Source organism: Gossypium hirsutum, chromosome A13, assembly GCF_007990345.1.
Source record: "Gossypium hirsutum isolate 1008001.06 chromosome A13, Gossypium_hirsutum_v2.1, whole genome shotgun sequence".
NCBI classification, from domain to species: Eukaryota; Viridiplantae; Streptophyta; class Magnoliopsida; order Malvales; family Malvaceae; genus Gossypium; species Gossypium hirsutum.
Window position 1 is genome coordinate 106,787,639 of NC_053436.1, and position 23,499 is coordinate 106,811,137.

At 27.3% G+C, this 23,499-nt stretch overlaps 1 protein-coding gene and 1 non-coding gene across 3 annotated transcripts; one reads left to right on the forward strand and one right to left on the reverse strand.

The window, feature by feature from the left end:
* The first annotated feature begins 9,901 nt into the window (after positions 1-9,901).
* On the forward strand, positions 9,902-9,983 carry TRNAS-GCU (transfer RNA serine (anticodon GCU)). The gene has a single exon. It is a non-coding gene; the product is annotated as a tRNA-Ser (tRNA).
* Positions 9,984-13,438: 3,455 nt separating this feature from the next.
* Positions 13,439-15,555, reverse strand: LOC121212572 (serine/threonine-protein kinase RIPK). Of its 2 annotated transcripts, none has more exons than XM_041085632.1 (5): positions 14,901-15,555; positions 14,678-14,813; positions 14,451-14,587; positions 14,237-14,360; positions 13,439-14,149 (listed from the first exon to the last, which is right to left on the reverse strand). In XM_041085632.1, exons 1-5 carry the CDS (start codon positions 15,300-15,302, stop codon positions 13,623-13,625), a joined length of 1,326 nt encoding a protein of 441 aa, XP_040941566.1. In that variant the 5' UTR covers positions 15,303-15,555; the 3' UTR covers positions 13,439-13,622. The 2 variants fall into 2 exon arrangements, with proteins under 2 accessions (XP_040941566.1, XP_040941567.1); XM_041085633.1 differs by having other exon boundaries at positions 13,439-14,086; positions 14,901-15,493.
* Positions 15,556-23,499: the final 7,944 nt, after the last annotated feature.

Consider the following 23,499-nt stretch of genomic DNA (forward strand, 5'->3'; position numbering starts at 1 on the left):
TTACTTTTTAATTTTTAATTTAAAAAAAATCTTTATACTACTTACTAGATATTTAATGGATTAATATATTTGATGAGTAATTTAATTAAGTTTATTAAATACAAGTGCTGGGTGTAATGGTAGAATATAATATACTTTCAATAAAAGACTCAAGTTCAAATATTGGAGTCGACATTGTTAAGAGGAGGAGGAGTAAATTCCGAAAGGATTCAATCTCTATGGACCATAAATGAGAATAATTTTTTTTAGGGGGGGTAGGGGAAGAGTTTACAATTACATATACATTATAATCACAATAACATGTTCGAGTACATTGAGATATAATTAAACAAAACTCACACATGACAACTATATATTGTGGAATTAGCTGCGCACCCATAACAGTTGTGCATAGGTTTATTCAACTCTGGTTCGTAATAGTTTTTCTCAACAATGTCATTTTTAAGGTTTGAACATGTATTCTCTTTTTAAAATTTCACAAATATTTAAATTTAGTTAAAATTTATGTATTATTTAATTTCTCTGTATTGTAGAAGAAAAATAGATAAATAATTTTCAATTTTAGTTAAAATTTTGTCACATCTTTTGTTCGAATTTTAATGGGAAAATATCTAGTACATTATTAATAGAGGTTTTAGATTTCACAAGAAAGGTTAAAGAGTTGATAAGTTTCCTATAGAAGTATAATCAAATATTAACAAAATAAATATTTAAAAAAAGACACATGTCAATTTTTTAACACTGCTTGTGAAATAAAATATATATTACCAGTATACCAAATACTCACCTAATTTTATCATGTGTAAATTTTTATTAATTTATAAAAAAGATAAAAATATTCTCGTAATAATATAATTTACTTTTATATTAAAAAATAATTTTTGATAATTTTCAACTGAGTTGACATGGGTTACTCAACTCAATTAAAGATGTTATTATTGTAGAGATATAATTATCATGTCTAATGTTAGTAAAAAAGCACACACTTTGGAGACGAATTTAAAAGACGAATTTACTAATAAATGCCAAAAAAATTTTAAAAAAGTACACGAAATTGTTTTTTAAAAATTTTATGGGAATGGATTGATTTTACAAAAAATGCTTCGTTTTTAAGTGATTTACAGAAAAATGCTTCAGCTAGAAGCATTTTTTGTCGCATCAGTACTAAAAGTGGCAGCACCAATTTTTTTTGTGCCACCTATTAATATGAAAATAAAACTTACAAAATATGTATTTATATAGATCCAAAGTCTTATTTTCTCTTATTTACTTAAGCGATATGAGATATAGTTTATATAGATTTATAATCCATTTACAGTTCATTCTTAAATAATTTGGAATTACTTACTCTTATACCAATATCTTTTGCTCATGTTTGGTGCTGTGAATAAACGTAGAGAGAAAGGTGAAGATATGTGTGTGTGGGAGATATTATTAAATAGTATTTCAATTAAATTTATTTTTTAATATTATTAAAAATGTCATGTACCAATTCTTAATTAGTTGAAAGAATTTTTCTAACAGATATAATAGTATAGGCCATTATGAAATTATAGTTTAGATCGTTTTGTGACAAAAAAATAAATTTAAATATCTAAATATATATATATATATAATTTGAAGGTTACTTACAAGCTACAAATGGATTATGAGTCTATATATACCCATATCCAACATCCCACATAGTTTAAGAAAACAAAGAAAATGAGACTTTGGGTGTATATAAAGACTTCTTTTCTAAGTTTATTTCTATATTAATAGGTGGCACAAGGAATTAAAAAGAAATATTAGTGCTATCACTTTTAGTAAAATAAATCTATTTCCGTAATTTTTTTTAAAAATCGGTTTATTCACATAATTTTTTGGCCTTTATTAAATTTGCTAATTTAAAAGGTTGTTATTTTCTTATATTGTTGCAATATTGGAAGAGGTGGAAAAATTTGTTGAAATTTGAACACATAAGTGTCAAATAAAAGTTTTAATTATTACATCAAGTCTTACAATAAATTATATATAACACCATCTTAAATCCATTTATATTTTTTTATTGAAAATGATTATCTTATACTGTAGTAAATATATTTATAATAAATAATAAATAAAATAATATCTTAATTGAAATCACAAAAAAATATTAAAAATTGTGTGAAAAATTCAAATCCAATAGTATTTTTATATTAAAAACAAAAAAATATATAAATTATTTTATAAAATAAATATATTTTTAATTACTATATAATCAAGTTAACTTGCTATAATAACTCGAGTAAATGCTTAAAATATGAGAGAGATTATGAGTTATAGGGGCCACATGAAATGTAGGTGGGGAAGAGTAGTCTAATGTAGCCGGGGACAATGGCGTCAATCGAGGCACCAAAGCCTCCCACAAAATCTGAATAAATAGATTATCTGCATAAACACCGCACGCCCCCACTGCTTTCCCTTTTCTTTCTTCAATTTTTTCGAATTCCAATGCGCTCTTTCTGCAATTTATGAACCATCTTTCTGCTTTTTCTTTTGATTCACCGACTGTGACATTGAAATTTCTAAATTATTAAAATAATAATTTATGTTTAAAATATTACATTATATTATAATATTTTAATCATTAAACATTAATTATTATTAATAATATAATGATAAATTAATTTAACACGTTAAATTATTATTTTAAACAAAAATATTAAATTAAATTATACAATTAATTTTTATATTTTCTTTCGAAAGATTAAACCTTTAAATCTGAACATGGTTGAATAAATAAAACAATAGAATACACTTTATGTGTATACCGACTAATCATAAAAATGTTGAAAAAGGACAATCGATCTGTTTTGTTCTATAATCAGTCAAAGTGATTGATTGTCATAACAGTTCTTTTTCTAATACCTTCTCTTTCTCAGGCCAGCTTGTACCCACACATTGGTGTCTGTTCTTTTCTTTGTTCTTTTCAATTGAGGGATAAAAGAGTTAGCATGGGTTCAATTGAGTTAATTTTAAGTAATAACTTGTAATAAACGATATTCAACACGTTTTCAGGAAACATTAAATAAAAAATCGATTAAATTCAAATGAATTCGTTCATACACATATGGAACTCAATCATGAGATTTTGAAGTTTTAATAACTTCACCTTATCATCAAGTTAATGTTAATTATTGATATTTACTTGAAAACTCTAAAGCTTATGTTCTAATGTGCCAACGTCGCCAACGTTGTCATGATAGAAAGGATTACACACCCTTTGAAAAAGGCCAATAAACAAAGGAAAAATAAAGTAAAAGATTGAGTGCAAGATAATTATACAAACTTCTATCATGTTGTATGGCGATAATTTTAATAAATTGATGAAATATGAAATTGAAAGTTTCCATAATAAATTATAACACATGGCAACCAACACATGTAAGATAAAAGGAAAAAAAAAAGCAAATAGGTTTAGTTTTGGGTGGCATTTTCTGAAAGGGGATAGATGAAATAGAAGAGAAGAAAAGTTTGTATTAATATTTATCGAAAAAGTTAATACTGTGTGTTAGTTTAATGATCAAAGTGTTCATCGTTCTACATATAATCTAGGTTTGAATCATGTTAATCGTGTTGCTATTAAATCTTTGTTCTTCTCTTATAATTTAAAAAAAAAATCATTCATATACAAAATGTAGTTTTGATTTGAGTATTGATCATGCCACTCCCTAGACTAGTTAAAATAGGATTATGTCTTTTTTCTTGTCTTTATTTTGACTGTACATGTGCTAAGCTAGTTAAAATCTTTAAGAATAGTGAATAATAGTAAGGTCTTTTTCTTTTTTATCTTTAATTTGTCGACACCTTTGGGAAATTTTTGTAACTTTTTCTTTATGATTTTCTTTTTGCAATTAAAGAAAAAAAAAATGTAGGAGCTGAATTAACAAAAGTTGTGAAGGTTTGAGTTTGTAATTATTGGAGAAATTTAGTTAAGAAAATGGTTTTTATTTATAACGAAAGTTTAAAAATTTTGAATATCGAGTCAGCTTGTGATATTTATATTAATGATTTTTTTCTCGAAAAGTACACGTGTTTGTGCAAGATGGATCTGTATCGTTCCCAGCTTTCAACTGAACGACCTTTTTTGTTATCTTCGTACCTCGAATTGTGTTGAGTGTGAGTTCGAGCAACATAAACCAAATGTAGAACAAGAAATGATTTAATTTCTTTCAGTGGGAAAATAATTATCACAATAGGAAAAGGTAGAAATCGTAATCTCTAAAAAATAGAATTTATTCTTAAAAAATAAATTTTTATTACTTTCTGGTAGAATAATAATATATAAAAATTGTGTGTTCATAGTTTTACTAGTGACATCTATTTATAGGAAGAGGTGGGAGAATCCTTGTTGAATAAGAGTTGAACAAATAATATTATTTAAAATAAAAAAATAAAAATTCTCCTAGTCTAACTAGGGAGGAGGTGAAACTCGCCTTGTCACCCCTCTCCTTATGATGAAAGGATTTGAGCATCTCCTACATTGAGCTCAATTATATGTGTTTCTTAAACTCTTAACCCAACATTTTATAATTTAATTAAATCTTATACTTATTTTCTATTTTTCAAAATAAATATTATTGGTTCTATTAATTTAATTAATTCCATTAACTAAATTAATTTCCAATTAAGTAATTTTCTTAACTTAATTTTAATTCCGTTAAAATCATAATAATTTTACTGGAAAAGAATCTATGACACAAATATATTTAATTTACTTATTCAATTGGATTCATAATGGATTTTTAATTTAATTTAATTTTCAGACATCAATTATTTAAATAATAATTCAAAAATCATAAGTTAATTTTCAAGTATTCTCTAGACTCAGTGAGAAAACGCATTCATTTATGAATGTGACTCGCTTCTCTAACTTTATCATTTCTATTTATTTTTATTCATTTGGTTCTATATGCAATTCATTTCTGGTTTCAATGAGCCAGCAGATGGATATAGTTTATAATTAAGTTTCAGCTTTTCGCTTATTAATTATAAACTTATTCAGTCACGAACTCATTCCACTATAGTATCGTATCATGATTGAACTCTCCTAATTACATACCATTACGAAAACTACTTAATCAGTGATCGTCCAATGATATTGTCATAAGTGTGTTACCATTATAGGATACTCTTAATCTATTTGGGAAAAATTCGTTCTTCCAATATGATACTATTTGATTTCATGATAATTTTTACATCTTTTTCGTGAAAAGCCATTTGCTATTAAATAGTAATTAAATCAATTATCACAAAAATAAATATAAAAGTTTGATGACGTGACACTCTAAAATTATGTCACATCATCACTTGAAAACTAAAAAAATTATCTAAATCTTCAAGTAATGACATGATACAATTTTAGAGTGTCACATATAGTGCTCTAATAACTAGACCAATGATTGAACTGATCAAATTATTGATTCTCGATTCAATTGTTGGACTAATAATAAATAAATAAATAATCATAAAAATTAAAAATACTAAACCAATTAAACTGATTCAACTACTAAATTTGTTCTAGATTTCGATTTTTATTGATTTTGAGAAGTTTACGATTCAATTGGTTCAACCCTTTTGTTTAAATCAACATATTAATTAGTTCTCGATCCAATAGGGCCTAATCAATTAATCTAGTCATATTTCAATCATGCTAATCACATCATCAAATATTGGTAGAATCGAATGACAAAATTAATTTAGTTTACGAATTCATATGCTAAAATAAAAAAAATTCAAAATCAAATATTATATAATCCCAAATTTGTAGATGAATTAAACGTCTTTGAATAAATTTTGACATATGCTTTCCACCGTAAAATAGGGTTTTGGGAAAATCCCCGTAAAAAAAACTTTAGGAAAAATAAAAACAAAAGGTAAAGTATTGAGTGCAACATAATTATACATGCAAACTTGTATGGTCATGATTTCTATACATTGATGTCACATGAAATTGAGAGTTTCCATTCCAAATTAACACATGTCCATTTTTCTTTAGAAAAAAAAAAAACACAATATGATTTGATATCGAATTACATGGCAAATCAATGTAAACATAAAATTTATGGTTCATCGAAGGGTTTAGTATCAAGAAATTATTTATGGAAATGAACTGTTTTTAAAAATAATAACAGGTGTAAATTAAAAACTCAAAAATATATCGATGTAGACGTGTTTTTAAGGGATAATCTAATTCTTAAATAACATTGATAAGTTCAAGAAAAGCAAATTTAACGGAAATTACATGACCAAAAGCATCCATGTCAACATGCTTTTGCCTGACACAAAGGAAAAAGCACTGACGTGGTAGCGTTTTTTCGGGTTATCCCTTAAAAACACGTCCATGTCAATACATTTTTAAGTTTTCGATCTATATCCGTTATTATTTTTAGAAAAGGACCGTTTCCGTAAGTAATTTTAGAAATGTGCCATCATTGGTACTAAACTCTTCCTCGAAGGGATAAATTTCAAAACTATAACTATAATTTAACGTGCAATTATAAGTATAAATATATTAACAAATTCAATAATTAAATTTGGTAAAACATTAAACATATAAAGAATTATGAAAAGAATAAAATAATAGGTGATTTTGAACTTCAACCCATGGATTATCCCCAATACTTAAATAAATAAATTTAAAAAGTTTATATATTATATTTAAGTTCAAAAAGGTTAGGTTTCACATGATTAATAGTCTTGCAAAGAAAAGGAACAATGATAATGAAAGCTGACCTGTTTACCACAAGAGAAACTAACATATACATACACATATTAATAGTTTCTGAAAGTAAATTAATGGTTAAAACAGTCACCTCATTGATTTTTGGCTCAATTAATATCATCGATTTTTTAAGCATTAATAAAATAGTATCACGTTATTAAATTTTAAAGATAATAAAATATAATTATACACTTATCTATATTTAATATATTTTCCAAATTAATTTAACTTTAATTAAATGACTTAAAATAATTAATTTTTTAAATTATAAATAAATATCTTTTATTCTTTTACAAATTTTAATTATTTTGTTTTTTTTCATAAGTTAATATTTTTTTATATTTATGCAATATTTTTTTTATATTTATGCAACCAATTTTTAAAAAAATAGTAATTTTTGTGTACTTTTTTTCATGTTATTGACACATAATTTTGGTAATTATTTTATTTTGAACCTTGAAACTCGAACTTTGAGATTTAGGGTTTGGATTTGAGATTTAAAGTTTAAGGTTTGGAGGTTCGAGGGTACATGTTTGGGTTTAAGGTTTAAGATTTAAGGGTTCAGTGTTACAAATTATGAGTTTGAGGTTTAGGATTCGAGTTTAGGGTGCAAGAGTTTGGGGTCCTAAGTTTTTGGTTCAGGATTCTAGATTCAGGGTTGAGGTTACAAAAAAAAATTACCAAAATTATGTGTCAATAACATGAAAAAAATTGTTAAAATATTATTAAATAATCGAAAATGGACCATGAACAATGTGGTGAAATGGTCCATAAAATATTTTCTCTACAGACGAGTGTATAATAATAATTTCATATTTTTAAAAGTTGATGATGTGGTAAAATTTTATATATAATAAAATTTGGTTTAACTAATTCGTAAATCAATTAATCTAATCTAATTTTAAAAACTTTGCAAAATACCAGTTACTCACTAACAGTAGAAAGTGCTTAAAACAAGGAGGCAATATTTAATTTACAAGAGTTCATAAATTATCATAAAAACATGTTTTTTTAAATTGCAAATATCTTTTAAGAAGGGTGTTTTTTTTTCCCTTCTCTTTAAAGGTTTAGTGAGAAAGAGAAAGGCCCCAAGCCCTCAATTAGTTTGCATATCCAATGCAATTAGGGTAGCTTGGATTAGGGGATTTAATCAAGTTTGATGGGGGTTCTTACATAATCATTTGTGACCAATAATTAAAGGAGGAAAAAGCTCAATGAAAATTGGAAAAGAAGTGAGCATAATTTGAGGAAGAGGGCCTAAGCTGCCAATGATGCTAACTTCTATATTATTTTTTTAAGGGCTTTCCATATATATATATAAATGGATAAATTAATATATATTTAGTTTGATTTTTAAAATTTTTGTGTGTGCCTAAAGTAGTCCTTTAACAACTTTTCTCGATTTTAGTCCATTTGACAACATCATCACCTAAAAAATTATAATTTTTTTATAAAAAATTATAATTTTTTAGGTGATGATGTGGCATAATATCATAGTACTACAACATCATATGGACTAAAATTGAAAAAGTTGTCGAGTTGATAGACTAATATAGATAGAAAAATCCAGGGAGCAAATTAAAAAAAAATACCAAATTCAAACACTAAATAGGGTAAACTACATCAATGTCAATCAACTTCAAAAAGTTACAAAATGGTCATTGAACTATTCAAAAGTTTCCATTTAAGTTACTGAACTATTCAAAAGTCTTTATTTAAGTCACTGGATTGTTAAGTTTTTTTTTTAAAGTCTGACTAGCGAGTTTCAAGTAACAATTTAACGATTGGTACGATGGATCTATTGCTATCAATGAGTAGAAAAACATACCTTAAACCCAAGTCGATATGATGGTAAGTGTCGAAAATCGGAGAAGAAAACTTTTTGGATTTTGGTTCGCGAATTTGTGACATTCAAAACTATTTTATGAGAAAAAAAAACTCAAATTGTAGAAGAGAAGAGGAAGAAGAGCTTTCAATTGGTGAAGCTGGTGTGAATAGAGAAGGAACTCAAACCTAAACCAAAACGTAAACTTACTAAAAGTTTAACGATCTTAACTATACGTTACCTTACTAAATATTGCTTCATTAAAAAAATTAATATATCCATATTTGACACCTTAACCTAAATCTAAACGACGTAAACTAAGGCAACAATCAATAACTCTATTTTTTATCTGTAATATTATAAAAAGAATACTTCGAATCATTGCTAGTAGACCAGAAAAATGCCCATGAGCACAACCTTCTTACTTGACAACGGGACTCTTTCTAATTGAGTGATACCGAGCTCATGTTGAAAGCTTAGAGTGGCTTCCTACTATATTAAACACTAAACAAAACACACACACACACTCTCTCTCACACACACACACACATCCTAATCAAGAGAGGTAGGATTTTGTGGTTTTAAATCAATAAAATTAAGCTTTCAAGGACAAATAATCCAACGGTTCTGAATTGGTTCAACTAAAAGTTGATATTTCATTAATATTATTAATATATATTGCATTACATACACTTTTCAACACAAATTACCAAACCCTAAAAAAACAATACTAATAGCAATGATAATGTAGTTGTATTTTTTAATGATTTTCTATGTGGAAAGTGAGCATCTCAAAGTGTGGGTGTTTATTATATATATATTTTAAAACATAATCATATCCCCAAATGAGTGTGCCTTGTCAAAGAAAGTGAATTCATTTTTATAAAATTATTTGTATTAAATATTTCAATAAACTTCAAATTTTATATATAGAAAACTTCATAAAATTGAAAAATTATCTAAATATAGGGGATGAGTGAAGTGTGAGATTGGGGAATGGAATTATTTGGGAGGATATATAGGAATGAGAAGGTTCCCAATGGAGGTGTTCATAGTGAGTACACATTGCAAGGCACATGGGGGAGTGGAGGGAAGGGGAGATGCTTTTGTTTTGTTCCCCAACAAAAAGCATTGGTAGTTGAGACGTGTCCTCATTATAATTCAATTTTTTGCACCTAAATCTAAGCAACCTTTTTGTTTTCCTTAATGACAGATGGGTCTTAATCTGATAGAATAGAAAAAAGGGTACCCTAAAGTTTGGATTTATGGATTGATGTTAATGATCAAAGTTACGTGATATTAATATCATACAAAAATAGCGTGTCATAAGCGTCGCTTTGGCCGAGTGGTTAAGGCGTGTGCCTGCTAAGTACATGGGGTTTCCCCGCGAGAGTTCGAATCTCTCAGGCGACGTTTATTTTTTTTTTTCATTCCCTGTGTGAATAGGAAACCAGAAAACCCACTGCCCTAGCCTACAGTTTACAGTTTCATACTCCTCCTCCTCAGCTTCTGCTTCATATTTTCCAGCACTAGAATACTACAACAACAGCAAAAACCCATCATTCTTTGGCTGCAACAGCGGGCTCGATGATTTTGAGGAAACCCTGTCTTTTTCTTCCACTTTGTTGAGTGTTTTTCTTTATCTTCGTCAGGTTGTGGTATTTATATATTTATATGAAATCGTTACTATTTATTGACATAATATGATAGGTAGGCTTCATACATATAGACACGTATTATACTCTGAACTCAGTATGTGTTTATATGATGTTATGCACGTACAACCTCGCAGGAGAACGAGCTCAACTTGTGAACTTAGCCTGTAACCTTATCCCAGGAGCTCATTAGGATCCGACCTAAACCCATTGGAGTTTTAGGCAGATGATGATAATTATCCTAATACACTACTTCTTTCACTTCATCACACAAACAAACATACCTAAATATAGTATACCAATATGATTTTTCCTACACATAAATATCTTCTTTTTCTTTTAAATGGACATACCCAGAACCTTGCATGCAATCACTGCTAATGTTTAGGCATTGAATTTGATGGTACCTCTTGAATTATGGTGTGTTCATTATAGGCTGCCACACCAATACAATTTTTATTTTATTTTTACTATAAAACCATGAGACCTATTAAACCAAGTCAGACAATGTGGATCCCAAAATAATGCTTTGCCAATTCTGCTGGACTAACTTTGGGGGGTAAGAGAAAGGTTATTAGCAACCTCAAAATTTGAAAAGGTTTGAATAATATTATTAGAAAAATTATTTATAGGTCGAGTCAAATAAAAAATTTAGATATGGATTCAATCTAGAAAATGAGTTTAAAATTTTGTTCAAATTCAACCCGGATAAAAATATTAAAATTCGAATCAAGCTTGGCTCACTTGTATTAAATTTTTTATATTATTATTTTATATAAAAATAAATTTAAAAAATATAATACACCAAATACACTAAAAATATTAAAATAATATTTCCCAACAAATGAAATTCTTTTTTAAAATATACTTAAATAACACTAATATAAGCACAATTTAACAAGCAAATACCTCTACTACAATAGTAGCAAAATTAATAATAAAATAAGAGTTATACGATTTCCAAATAATAACAACAAAATAGTAGTAATATAAAAGTAAAACAATGAAAAATAGGGGCAAAACAATAAAAAAATAGTAGTAATTTTTTTTTACAAATTCGGGCCAGGGCGAGCCCAGGAAGCTTACTCGAGGCCTGATCCATTTAGAAAACATGTTTTACTTTTTTGTCTAAACCCATTTTTCGAGTTTATATTTTTACCCAAACTCTTTCAGTTTTTAAATAGACCACCCGGCCTAGCACATGGACAAGTCTAATTATTTTGTTAAAAAAAATAGTTTTAATAAAAATTAGGCCCGTTCAAATGTAAATTGAGATCGAACTTAAACATTCAAACACTAAATCTAATCTGGCTCAAATTCTAAATTTATAATATATTAAATTACGTAAAAAAAATTAAATATATAATAATATAGAACATTTTAATGAAAATATTAAAACATTATTATGTTGTCTTCATGAAAAAAATAAATTATTTTCTAAAATTAAAGCCTCAATTGAGAATTCAACGCGCTTAGTTTGGTTCGACTGAAACTCATAAATGGCCAAAATCATTTGCCAGTTGGTCAAGTAGATTTGTACCTATTCTTCTCTTTTCTTTTCTTTTTTTAATAAAAAATTCATTTAATTGAAATTAAAAAATTATAAAAAATAAAATATTAAAATTTAAATACATGAAATATTTAAATCTCGTGTGTTAGTCTAATAGTTAGGGTGTTCACTGTCCTAGGTGTAATGGGTTCAAATCGTATTAGTTACGTTACAGTTAGGATTTTAACCTCCTCTTACAATTTATAAAAAAAAATACATATAATATTTTAAAAGTGATAATATGAACCTAATATTATAATTAGTAAATGAAGTGAATTAATATATAATATGTAATGTCAGGACAAATATAATTGCAATAATGCAAGTGGCTGCTGCTAGCATACTTATTTAGACAAAAAGGATTGGAATGGAAAGAGAGTAATTTAAGAGGGGGCGATTTGATCCTTTTCATAATAATAGTATAATCCGCGTTAATCTTAGCTGTATTTCACATCTTTTAATATTTTTATTCCCCTTTTTCTTTTGTGAAAATACCGTGATTATCTTTATATTAAGAGTCAGATTGTATTTTATTTCATTTATTAAAAAATAAGTAAATTAATTCATATACATTGGATCAAAGAGTAATTTAATTTTTTATTAAAAATTTCATTTATTTCTACTGTTAAAAGCTGATCTTTATATGCCAATATGTTATACATGTGGCATATTAAGTATCACTTTCTGGTTATTTCGTTAACCACATCAGTTTTAAATAGTACAGAAGGATGAAATTTTTAACAAAAAAAACAATTTGCTCTTTGAACTACTGTACATGTTAGAATTTGTATGACCCGAATCTCGTCACTTGTTGAAAAAATAAATACAGTAGCAAAATAAGGGGATATGTGAGGAACGAGAGCCATTTTGCTACTTGACATTGATTAGATTAGGATTTTTTTTCAACATTTTAAATAGATGTAGTCGAAACTCTTTTTATATCATTCATTTTTTTTTTCAACATCAGTAAATTTTTTCTCATTTATCCGTGATTTTTATGCAATCTAACTCCTAATATAAAAGGTTATTTAATACTTTTACCAATTTTGAATCATGTCAAAATATATATTTATACACTTACGATTATACGATTATAATTTTAAAAAAAATCTTTCACATTACCAAATTAACAAAATAAATAAATGTATTATTAATAACATTATAAAAATTAAAAATAGATAGACAAAATTTAATTAAAATATTAAATATTAAATATTAGCATAACACTATATTTAAATTAATTTTTTTTCATTAATAATATGGCATGCCTAAATAAGATTTTCTTATGCACGAAACCAATGATTATTAAGTATTACCTACTATGAATATTTGTTTCAAAAAAAAAAAGATTGCCTACTACAATAAAATATTTCCATTAATAAAATATATAAAGTCACTGGAAAATATAAAATACGTATACTTGGCCAATGATTAAAATTTTTGTTTAACATTTACAAAACACGAGTTTAAACTCAGTCATCCTCTTTTCTTTGCTTAAATTGTAAAATATATAAATATATCAAAAGAAAAGATTATTGTATGGTTATATGCTCTAATACCATTTTTATTCATGTAAACTAATAAATCCTTTATATGAATAATACATTTTCCGATTGATCGATCCTATTCTTGATTATTTTATTCTGAAGCAACAAAAATGCAACTTCGAGTAAAACAAAAATTCTTGTAATTGAAACTTAAAACATCCTTTTTAACATTTTCCAAAGTGGGCAAACCAAAAGGCAATATCTAGTTATTTACAATGTGAAAAGTACGAGTTTGTGCTTAGTCTATATTGCATTCTTCATTAGACCCGTTTTCAAGGGTTTGCTTCGAAGTGTAGTTTTCTTAATGGACCGAAGATTGACTCGATGATTTGTTTCGATGCCTATGGCCATCGCGGCTTTTGTGGCTTCTCCGATGATGGTGGCGGTTGTGGTGGTCGCCGTTCTCTTTCTTTAACTCGGTTTTGGCTTCACATTCTTTAGTGTCCGTATCATCCTTTGGTGGCGAACCACCATTTTGGTGAGTTGGGACTGTGTAAACAAAGGTCCCAACCGAGGTTTCTTCATAGTCCAGCAGTGGCTCCAAAATATTGACCACATCACTCATTTTCGGTCTCTGTTTTGCACGGTGGCTAAGGCATTGGTATGCCAATGCTGCCGCTTTGCGGGCCCCTGTTTCTGAGTACTGCCCTTCGAGCTTAGGGTCCATTATCCGAGCAAGTCTCCGAGATTCATTCAACATCGGCCGAGCCCACTCGGCTAAATTCTGTTCCCTCGGAGACCGGCTCTTGTCTAAAGATCTCCTCCCTGTTAGAAGCTCCAAAAGTACAACTCCGAAACTATAAACATCACTCATAGCAGTCAAGTGACCTAAAAAAACAACAAATTACAATCAGATTCTAACCCAAAACATCAAAATTGAACAAAAAAATGAATTCGAATCAAATTTTTTGTAACCTGTCATGATATATTCAGGAGCAGCATATCCTCTTGTTCCCATTACCCTGGTTGAAACATGGGTTTTATCCCCTTCAGGACCATCTTTTGCTAGCCCAAAATCTGAAAGTTTAGCACTGTAATCCTGTAAAAGAAAAGAACAATACAAAAACATGTCAGAAAATAAGGAAAGACCCCACCATGTTTCAGGTTCTAAAACTGACAAGAAACTCACCGAGTCCAACAAGATATTTGAAGCTTTAAAATCTCTGTAAATGACTGGTTTTTCAGCTTCATGGAGATAAGCAAGTCCCTTAGCAGCTCCAAGAGCAATTTTCATCCTTGTCGACCATGGAAGTGGCACTGAATACTCTGAAATCAATGGAAGATTCATAATTTAAAATTAATTCAATACATAAAGAACAAAATTTCCAACCAAACAGGTAAATTTACAGAACATACTTGCAAAAAGTTGGTTTTCAAGGCTTCCTCTAGGCATATATTCATACACCAACAGCCTATGTTCATCTTCACAGCAATATCCAATCAGTTTCACCAAGTGTGGATGACTCAGTTGTGCAAGAAACACCACTTCTGTCTGTTAACAAAAAGATTCAAACTTTTTCAAGCATTGAAAAAAACAGAAGGGAAATTCATGAAATTCAAAAAAAAAAAAATCACTGACCAGCCATTCTCTGTGTCCTTGCAAGCCTTCTAAATCCAAGAGTTTAACAGCAACAGGCTGAGCTTCTAAACCAGGTCTAAGGTTGTCATCAATGAACCCTTTATGAACTGGTCCGAACCCACCTTCACCTAGAAAATTAGCCGATGAAAAGCACTGTGTTATCACCTTTAATTCCTCCAGTGTAAAAACATATAGATTTGAACCGGCAAGCGATGTGGAAAGATCCTCGGTGAACCTCGAACTTGGGTAACTTAAATCTATCATTGCAAGCCTGGAAAAAGAACCTTGTTTTGAATCTTGTTTCTTTGTCTCTGGTTCTGCTTCTGCTTCTGCTTCTGGTTCTTCAATACCCTTTGAACACCTTGGGATAATGGATCTCCATGTAAACTTCATTACGGCCATTAGAAGCAGAAATGAGGCACTTTTAAGATCAAATTCACCAACAAGAACTGGTCTGGAAACCCAACAGACAAAGAGATTTGAACCCTTCTTTTTTTTTTTTTCTTTCTAACACCCCATGATACTACTGTCTTTATTTATCACTCTTGAGGAATCATTTTACAAAACAACATATAAATATAGAAGGAATTCTTCAAAGTTCCACACATGTTTATAACTTTGTATATATAATAATGGAATAAATTATATTAGATATGATTAACTCTTAAACTTTAGTCATTTTTATAGAAAAACACAAAATACATAAAAAAAAATTAAATAATATATAAACTTTAAAATTTACACAATTCTTATTTATGAAGATTGAATACTATATAATTTTTACTTTTAAAAAATGTATAATATAAAATAAAAATCAATTTAAAATGAAAACATTCACAGTCTAGAAACTATTTTTTTTTTAAAGTTGGTTGCACAAAAAAAAATATTAACTTCTGAAAAAAATGATTAAAAATTATAAAGTTAAACTAAGTTGGAAAAGATAGTAAATATAGATGAGTGTATAATAGTATTTTGTTATCTTTAAAATTTAGTGACGTGATACTATTGTATTTGTGCCTAAATCTTGAATCTCGAACTCTAAACTTAGGATCAAAGTTTAGAATTTGGGGTTCAAGGTAATATTTTAAATTTAGTGCTTAGGGTTTCGAGTTTAAGGTTTAAGATTTAGAGTTTAAAGTTTAAGGTAAGAAAAATTATCAAAATTATGTGTCAATAACATGATGAAATTTACTATGATATCATTAAATTATTCGAAAAAAAACATGAATGATGTGGTGACAAGTTTCTATAAAATAATATATAAAGAAATTAAAAGACATTATTTAATTTGTTTAATTATGGGAAAAATTGAGTAGATAAATCTACAAAAGTGGGATTAAGACAAAAATGACGCGGCTGCACACATACATACAGTCTCTTCCTCCATTTTTATTCTAAAGTAGTAGATAGGAAAAAAGTACAACTTTGCTTTTTGGCCTTTGGAATGTGATCCATATCAAAACATTATATTTATCTTCATATTATACCAATCAAACTAATACATTGAAATTTAAAATCAGGGTTTGTTTAGACTTCGTAATAGAAGAAGATTTGGCATGCAAATACTATTATTATAGTGATATATGTTCTAGAATATATGCATAAATCTAATAAAATTAGAAGAAAAAAAAGAAGCTTCAATATGGCTGACAAAGATGAAATAATTTGAATGCATGATACCTCACAACCGCGTTAACTTTGTTGACTTTTCCACTTCCGTTCCATTTTCAGGGTTTATTCTTCTTCTTTGACGTTGACCTTTCCGAACATATATCATACAAAGTGGGTCCAAATATCCCATATTTATCTATAGATGGTGGAGATACCTCTTGGTCCCATTTCTCTCATCTTTTAAACACCCCTTTAAATAGTTGGTGTGTTTCCTTACGGTTGAGCATAAAAATAATAGTATCAGTAAAATTAAATATTATAATATAGAAAAAAATTAAAATAACCCTAAATTTTGATAAATAGTGGGAATTACTGTGCATTAAAAACAAAAATGAAAAAACCAAGAAAAAAAAAGAGTTTGTAAGTAGAATTATGGCCAACTTGTGAAATTAAATAATAATTTTACCACGCAAAATGAAGCATGTGACTAAGACTTGGGTGACAGGAACTATGCTTTAAGTAAGAAAACAAGAAAAGAGGGGTTCTTATGTCTTAAAATCCTTTCAAAAGGATGAATATTTGTCAATGAGGGAGTAGGTGAGTGATTTGAGAGAATAATTCCTCGTGCCCTCACCTTAAACATAGTCAAGGGGGCCATATTGTAATTAAGAAAGTTTCAATTCAATTCGGTTGCGAAATTATTAAATGTTCGTAATTTTTAGAAAACAACGGATACCATTTTGAGATGATTTTCATTATCTTAATTTTTCGTTTCAACCAATGTTACATATGGTTTTTACATGTATTCTTTTTCAATAGGAAGAAATCTCAAAATTACATATGAACTTTGATTTTGTGCAATTTTATACATGAAATTTTGATTTGATTTAATTCTCTCAAATCATTTAAACAATTATAAATATAATATCGTTTTATATTTATATATTGCATACACAAATAATTATATTTATCCAATATAAAAATAATCTAATGCATTTATTTTTTTTTAATATGTATGATTAAATCAGAATTAAAGTTCATATATATATTTGAACTACAATCAAAGTTTCACGTATATAATTACTTGTTATGATACTAACTATTATCAACCCACTGACCTGCTAATCACGACTCATACCTTTATGGATTCGCACATGCGTATTCAAGATGAGGACACTCAATACATAATATGAATTTGCCTACGTACGATACGAACCCATTTTGAGTATACATGTGTTATATCTATAAACACTAATCATATCATATAAATACACAAATTTAATTTTTGTTTTTTTTTGGGGGGGTTACATGAATTACAGATATAAAAACAATGAAAAAGTAGTCATGCATTTACATATTAAAGAATGAAATCAAGGATTTAGTGTTGTAGACATTTACCCCAAAGGAATCCCATTTCTTTATTTCTAGATTTGCATGGTAAAAGTGAAGTAATTAACAAAGACAATTAGGGGGAAATTATGCAAAAGCTTAGAGATTCAAAGTCAATAAAATTTTTTAATGGCGCCGAGTTTTTCTGACTCATTATAACCTCTGTTTTAAACAAAGGATTCCATGTCGTGGCCGGGAGAGTTCTGCCCTGTTGCTCTAAAACGCGTAATGCACTGAATTTAGGGCCCATCTTTGGTGTAGTTTTTTTCCGGCTATGGTTGGCATCAGAATTCAGAGCTTCCTGCGCACCACGTGATTGTCACAAATTACTTGGTGTTGGCCACATTTTGGGTAGTTTGTTAACCCAGTTGTCCTTGTTTAGTAAATAAATTAAAAAAAAAGTTTATATACTTAAATAATATTAAAATAAATATAATTTAATAAGTAAATACTTCTAAAATAATAATAAAATTAATAATAAAACACATGTAATACTATATCCAAACATTAACAACAAAATAGTAGCAACGTAACAGTAAAATAGTAATAAAATAATGACAAAAAGTGAGAAAATAACAACAAAAACAGCAAAGTTTTTTTATTAAAAATTCGGGTCGAGCTAAGATTGCGCCAAAAACCTTTACTTAAGGTCTGTTTCCTAAACTCATTTTTCAAGACTTATATTTTTCTCAAATCCTTTTATTTTCTCCAACCCATGGACAAGTACAGGAGAATCCATCCTGTCATTCTGCTACTTTTATGTCTTCCTGTGTACCATTCTGTAGTTTTTTTGGACGTAAGTGGATATCAAGATTTTGGCATCTTCAAATATGCATGCCTCTCATGCGCCATGCCTTTTTAACACTGCCATTTCATCTATAGCTTAACCAAATGGTAAATAGGAGTTGCAAAGTGGACTCTCACATGGAACACTTTTTTGGGTGATTAAATTCAAAGGTTCTTGTAATTGTAATTTGTATCGGTGATTAAATTGGTTAAATTTTTTTTTTGTAATAAAAAGAGTTGATAATCAATCGAACCCTTTAATTAGATTGATACCTTAACTGATCTGATTCAAATAATATTGATTAAATTTTAGAGTATTGTTAGAATCCAAAAGATAGCAATGCTAACTTTTTTCACAATATTTTCGTAGCATAATTACAGTGCATAAATATTATGGGTTTAAATTTTATTACGTGTGAGTTGTATCCAAATTTATTCTAATTTAGTTCTAAATACATTCTAATTTTTAATCCGATTATGCTTTGTAATAACTTCATTCTAAATAATAATTATTTACATATGATTGTATTTATATTTTTACTTATAACTGTACTCGTAATTTTTAGTTTGCTCAGTCGAGGATCATGATATTTGGCAGCCTAAATAAGTGTAGTATCATTCATTTAATATTTATAAATATTTTATAAAAATTAAATTTAAAATAATATATCAAAATAAATTAGTATTAAAACGCACCAATTTCAATAAAAAATTATATATCTATGAGTACAATATCAATTACCTTGCCCTAATCCTATTTTTATATTGATATAATATTTATATATGCATCATTACGAACAATACCGATCATAATTTATATTGAAAGAAAATCTTAATTTTATTGTTTTGGTTTATGATCTGAATTGATATTTCAATCGATATACAAATGATTTCGATTTACTATCTTGTTAGAATGGAGTTAGGAATTTAGTTTTGAGGAGCTGAAATAAAATTATAAAATTTTAGGGAGGCTAAAGTTAAAAAAATCTTATTTTAAAAGGACTTAATTTGAAGTGATGATAATTATAAGTAACTAAAATTGTTATTATTGCATTTAACAAGGAGACAAGATCCTTGCATGCCCAGCCCGTCTTCCACTTTCAATTTAACTCACCTTGGAAAGAAAGCCCAAATGAAATTTTTTTTATCCTATGTGTTGTTTGTTTCTTTAAAAAAAAATTATATAATTTTTTTTCTGCTAATATTTTAATAAAATAAATATATAATTTTTTGTGATCATGTTTATTTATAAAATATGATTTTGGAACATAGCAATCGTAAAGATATTTTTCTATGATAATTATTTTCTAACAAAATAAAATTTATATTTACTTAAATAATTTATTTGATTTTTTGACTAAAAATATTTTATTTTTATTTATTATATATTTCAATTAGACAAGAAATTTATAGGTAAGTATATTCAATTAAATAAGTGAATACATAATGCTTGAAGTTAAAATAAATAATTATATATAACCATTTATTTAAGAAAATAATTGTGTAACAATGATAATGTGCCTTTATCTAAAATTATATAATTAATAAAAGTTTATTGTTATAAATAAAAGATAGGACTAAATTGAAAGAAAAACAAATAAGCAATGAAATCCTACCGTAATACTATAGATAACTTGATAAGCATTAGCAACATTATTACGGTAGGAAGACGTGAGTTTGAATATGCATGTCTTATTATTCAATTTGAGGGTTGAAAAGGGCTACGAATAATTTTAGGCAAGCCCTCATTTATCATTCTCTTTTTTATTTTTCAAACTCTCAACTTTTGCTTGTATCTCTATAATTTTTATTCAATAAGCAAACCAGTAATGTATTTAGGTGGTTGACAGGGCTTTCGCCCCCCCTAAAATAGAAAATTGATCATTTATCTTTTAAAAGTTTAAAAATTTTAAATTTAAAAAAAAGTAAAATTACACTTTGACCCCATAATAAAAATTTAATTTAATCATTTAAAAATTATAAAGATACAAATTATTAAAATTTAAAAGATAAAACCCTAAAAAGTTTTCTAACTTAACCCTTGGGGCAAACAATCTAATAAAGGTAACTTTATCTTCTTTTTGTTTTTGAATATCTTTTCAATTTTTATATTTTCAATATTATATATAAATAAAAATAAAACTATAAAAGTACTATATATTTTTAATTTTTTTTATATTTGCAATAATAAAACACATTACATTTTTTAAAGAAGGACTTAAGTTTAAATTTTAAAAATGCTATTGTTGAAAAAGATAATCGCCAACCCTAATTATAAACAGTAAAATAAACATAAAATATATAAAAAAAAGTATGAAAAGTAAAACGTAAGTTGTCCAGGTCAACCATTAATATATATATATATATATATATATAATGTCAAGGAAAACAAACAGGTGTTTAGCTCCCAAGTTAATTTATACTGATACATCAAGACATCTTCTGTGTTCGTAGGTGTATAGTAGGAAATTAATTAATAAAAAAGAAGGTAAAAACACTTATTTCATACCCTTAATTTTGATATTGAATAAATTAATTTTTTTAAATTAAAGTAATATGTTGTTAACAATTTTGAAAGTGAGCAATTAAAATTAATTAATTACAATGTTAATGTATACAATTTTGATTAGTATAATAATAAATTTAGCCCTTAATATTTATATATTCTATGCAAATATTGAGAGAATATGTAAATGTTACGTGTTAAATATGTTAAATTTAGACTAAATTGACAATATGTAAATTTTTCGGACTAAATTTGTCAAAACAATATCAAATTAATAGAATATATAAAAATTGAGAGATAAACTTGTCATTATACCAATAAAATATATGTACAATTGATAAAAAAATTAAAATTGTAATTAATTGTCTTTAATTTCTCACTTTCAAAATTGTCCGGAATTAAATTACTTTATTTTTTTGAGAGGGACTATAGAAGTCCTCTTACGGAAACAAAATCATAATATTGATTCTTTTTGTGACTTTGACATTAAATTTTTGGATCACTTTAATTATCATCCTTCAAAATTTAGTCAATTATATTTTTTGGATAATAACTAATTAAACTGTTAAAATTTTAATGATAGATAATCTACATGACGGACCATATATACTTCATTGCCGACTATGATATATATATTTTTGGTAAATAAAACTAAGAAATACAAAGATTAATTCTTAGACATATTATCGAGAGTACAGTCTTTCTTCATTATCTCCTTAATCTCCAAAGGGAAATCTTCAAACATATGTAATGTTTCGCTCCTCGTTAAAGTCATTTTTGCTAAGGCATCTGCTACCTGTTTGGATTCTCTTGGAACATAATTTAAAGACCACTTCTCTTCAAAGACTAGAATTTGTTGAATCCTCTTTATTAAAGAGCTTTTTGAGCCATCAGGCTTGCTACCACAAATAGAGATAACATTTTCAAAGTTATCAGATTGAATAATGACCTTAGCATAGTCTTGTTTCTGAAGGAGAAGTAACCCATCCATCAAATAGAGATAACTATGATATTTTTTTAAAATAAAATACATGTAAATTGCTACGTAAACTATTACATTATGACCATTAAAATTTTCATTTTTATCCAAATAAAATCAATTTGGCTAACTTTTGAATTGATAAAAAAAACAATAATACTAAAGTGAAAAGAAATAGATATTGTAATTAAATTTATAATTTATAGGTCACTGTCCACATTAAAAATTTGCCATATAATTGACAGAAATAATAAAAAAAAAAGAAATGCCACATAATTTGGACTTTGTAGGAATAAAAAAAAAAGAGGAGAAAAAGCCAATTAGTGCCCACTCTCTGATGTTGACATGAAAATATCTCCTCTAGTCCTTTACAATTTCAGTTCTTTGTCCAAATCATATCTTTTGTTTTTGATTTTTTTGGGATAATCAATTGGTTTGTCATGTATACCATTATGTTATATATATATATATATATAAGGGTAAATTATACCAACGTCATTAATTACAATAAAATTACATTTTGATTGCTTAACTTTAAAAAGTTATAAAATGGTCATTGAATTATTTAAAAGTTTTCATCTAAGTCGTTAAACTAATTGAAAGTTTTTTTCAGTTCACTGGACTATTAAGTTTCCTTTTTAAAGTCTTGGTAGTGAGCTCCAAGCGATAAATTGGCAATCAATACAGTGAATCAGTACCTATTGACGTATAGACGAATATACATTAGATCTAAATCGATCTGATAATTAATGTCGGTGACTAAAGAAAAAAACTGTTTAGATTTTGGTTTGTTGATTCGTAACAATCAAAATTGATTTATGATAAAAAATGAATTTTAGAAAAGCAAGGGAAGAAAAACTTTAAGTTGATGTAGATAGTGTGAACATAGAAAATCATACAGTAGCGATTTTAATAGTTATTTGAAATTGAATGACTTAAACGTAAGCTTCTTAAATTAAAATTTAGTGATCCCTTTATATAATATTAACATCAATATTTTAATCGATTTTTTTATTGTGTTTGCTCGTTGATTTTGAATGTATCAATTAATATCCTCCTCCTATTTCTTTTATATACATGGATTTAAAATGAATTTTCATATAGCACAGATTGAGTCTTAACTTGATTGGCATTGATATTGTTGCCAGTGCAGGAGAATGTGAGTTCGAGTGTGTTGCAACACATTATATTCCTATTTAAAAGTTGGTAAGGAATTATTGATAGTTTTAGGCATTGTATTTTTGAGGATGCATCATATTAGACACAAAAAAAAATTACTATGAAGGCCTATTAAAATTAGTGATACGCGACGTGTCATATGTACCTTA

Bases quoted from the DNA above. Each gene is read 5' to 3' on its own strand.
- LOC121212572 (XM_041085632.1), bottom strand. From the start codon at position 15,302: ATGGCCGTAATGAAGTTTACATGGAGATCCATTATCCCAAGGTGTTCA. The intron at 14,361-14,450 runs GTGAGTTTCTTG...TTTCTTTTACAG, and splicing joins CAAATATCTTGTTGGACTCG to GATTACAGTGCTAAACTTTC. The intron at 14,150-14,236 runs GTTACAAAAAAT...TTGTTTTTTTAG, and splicing joins TCCTGAATATATCATGACAG to GTCACTTGACTGCTATGAGT.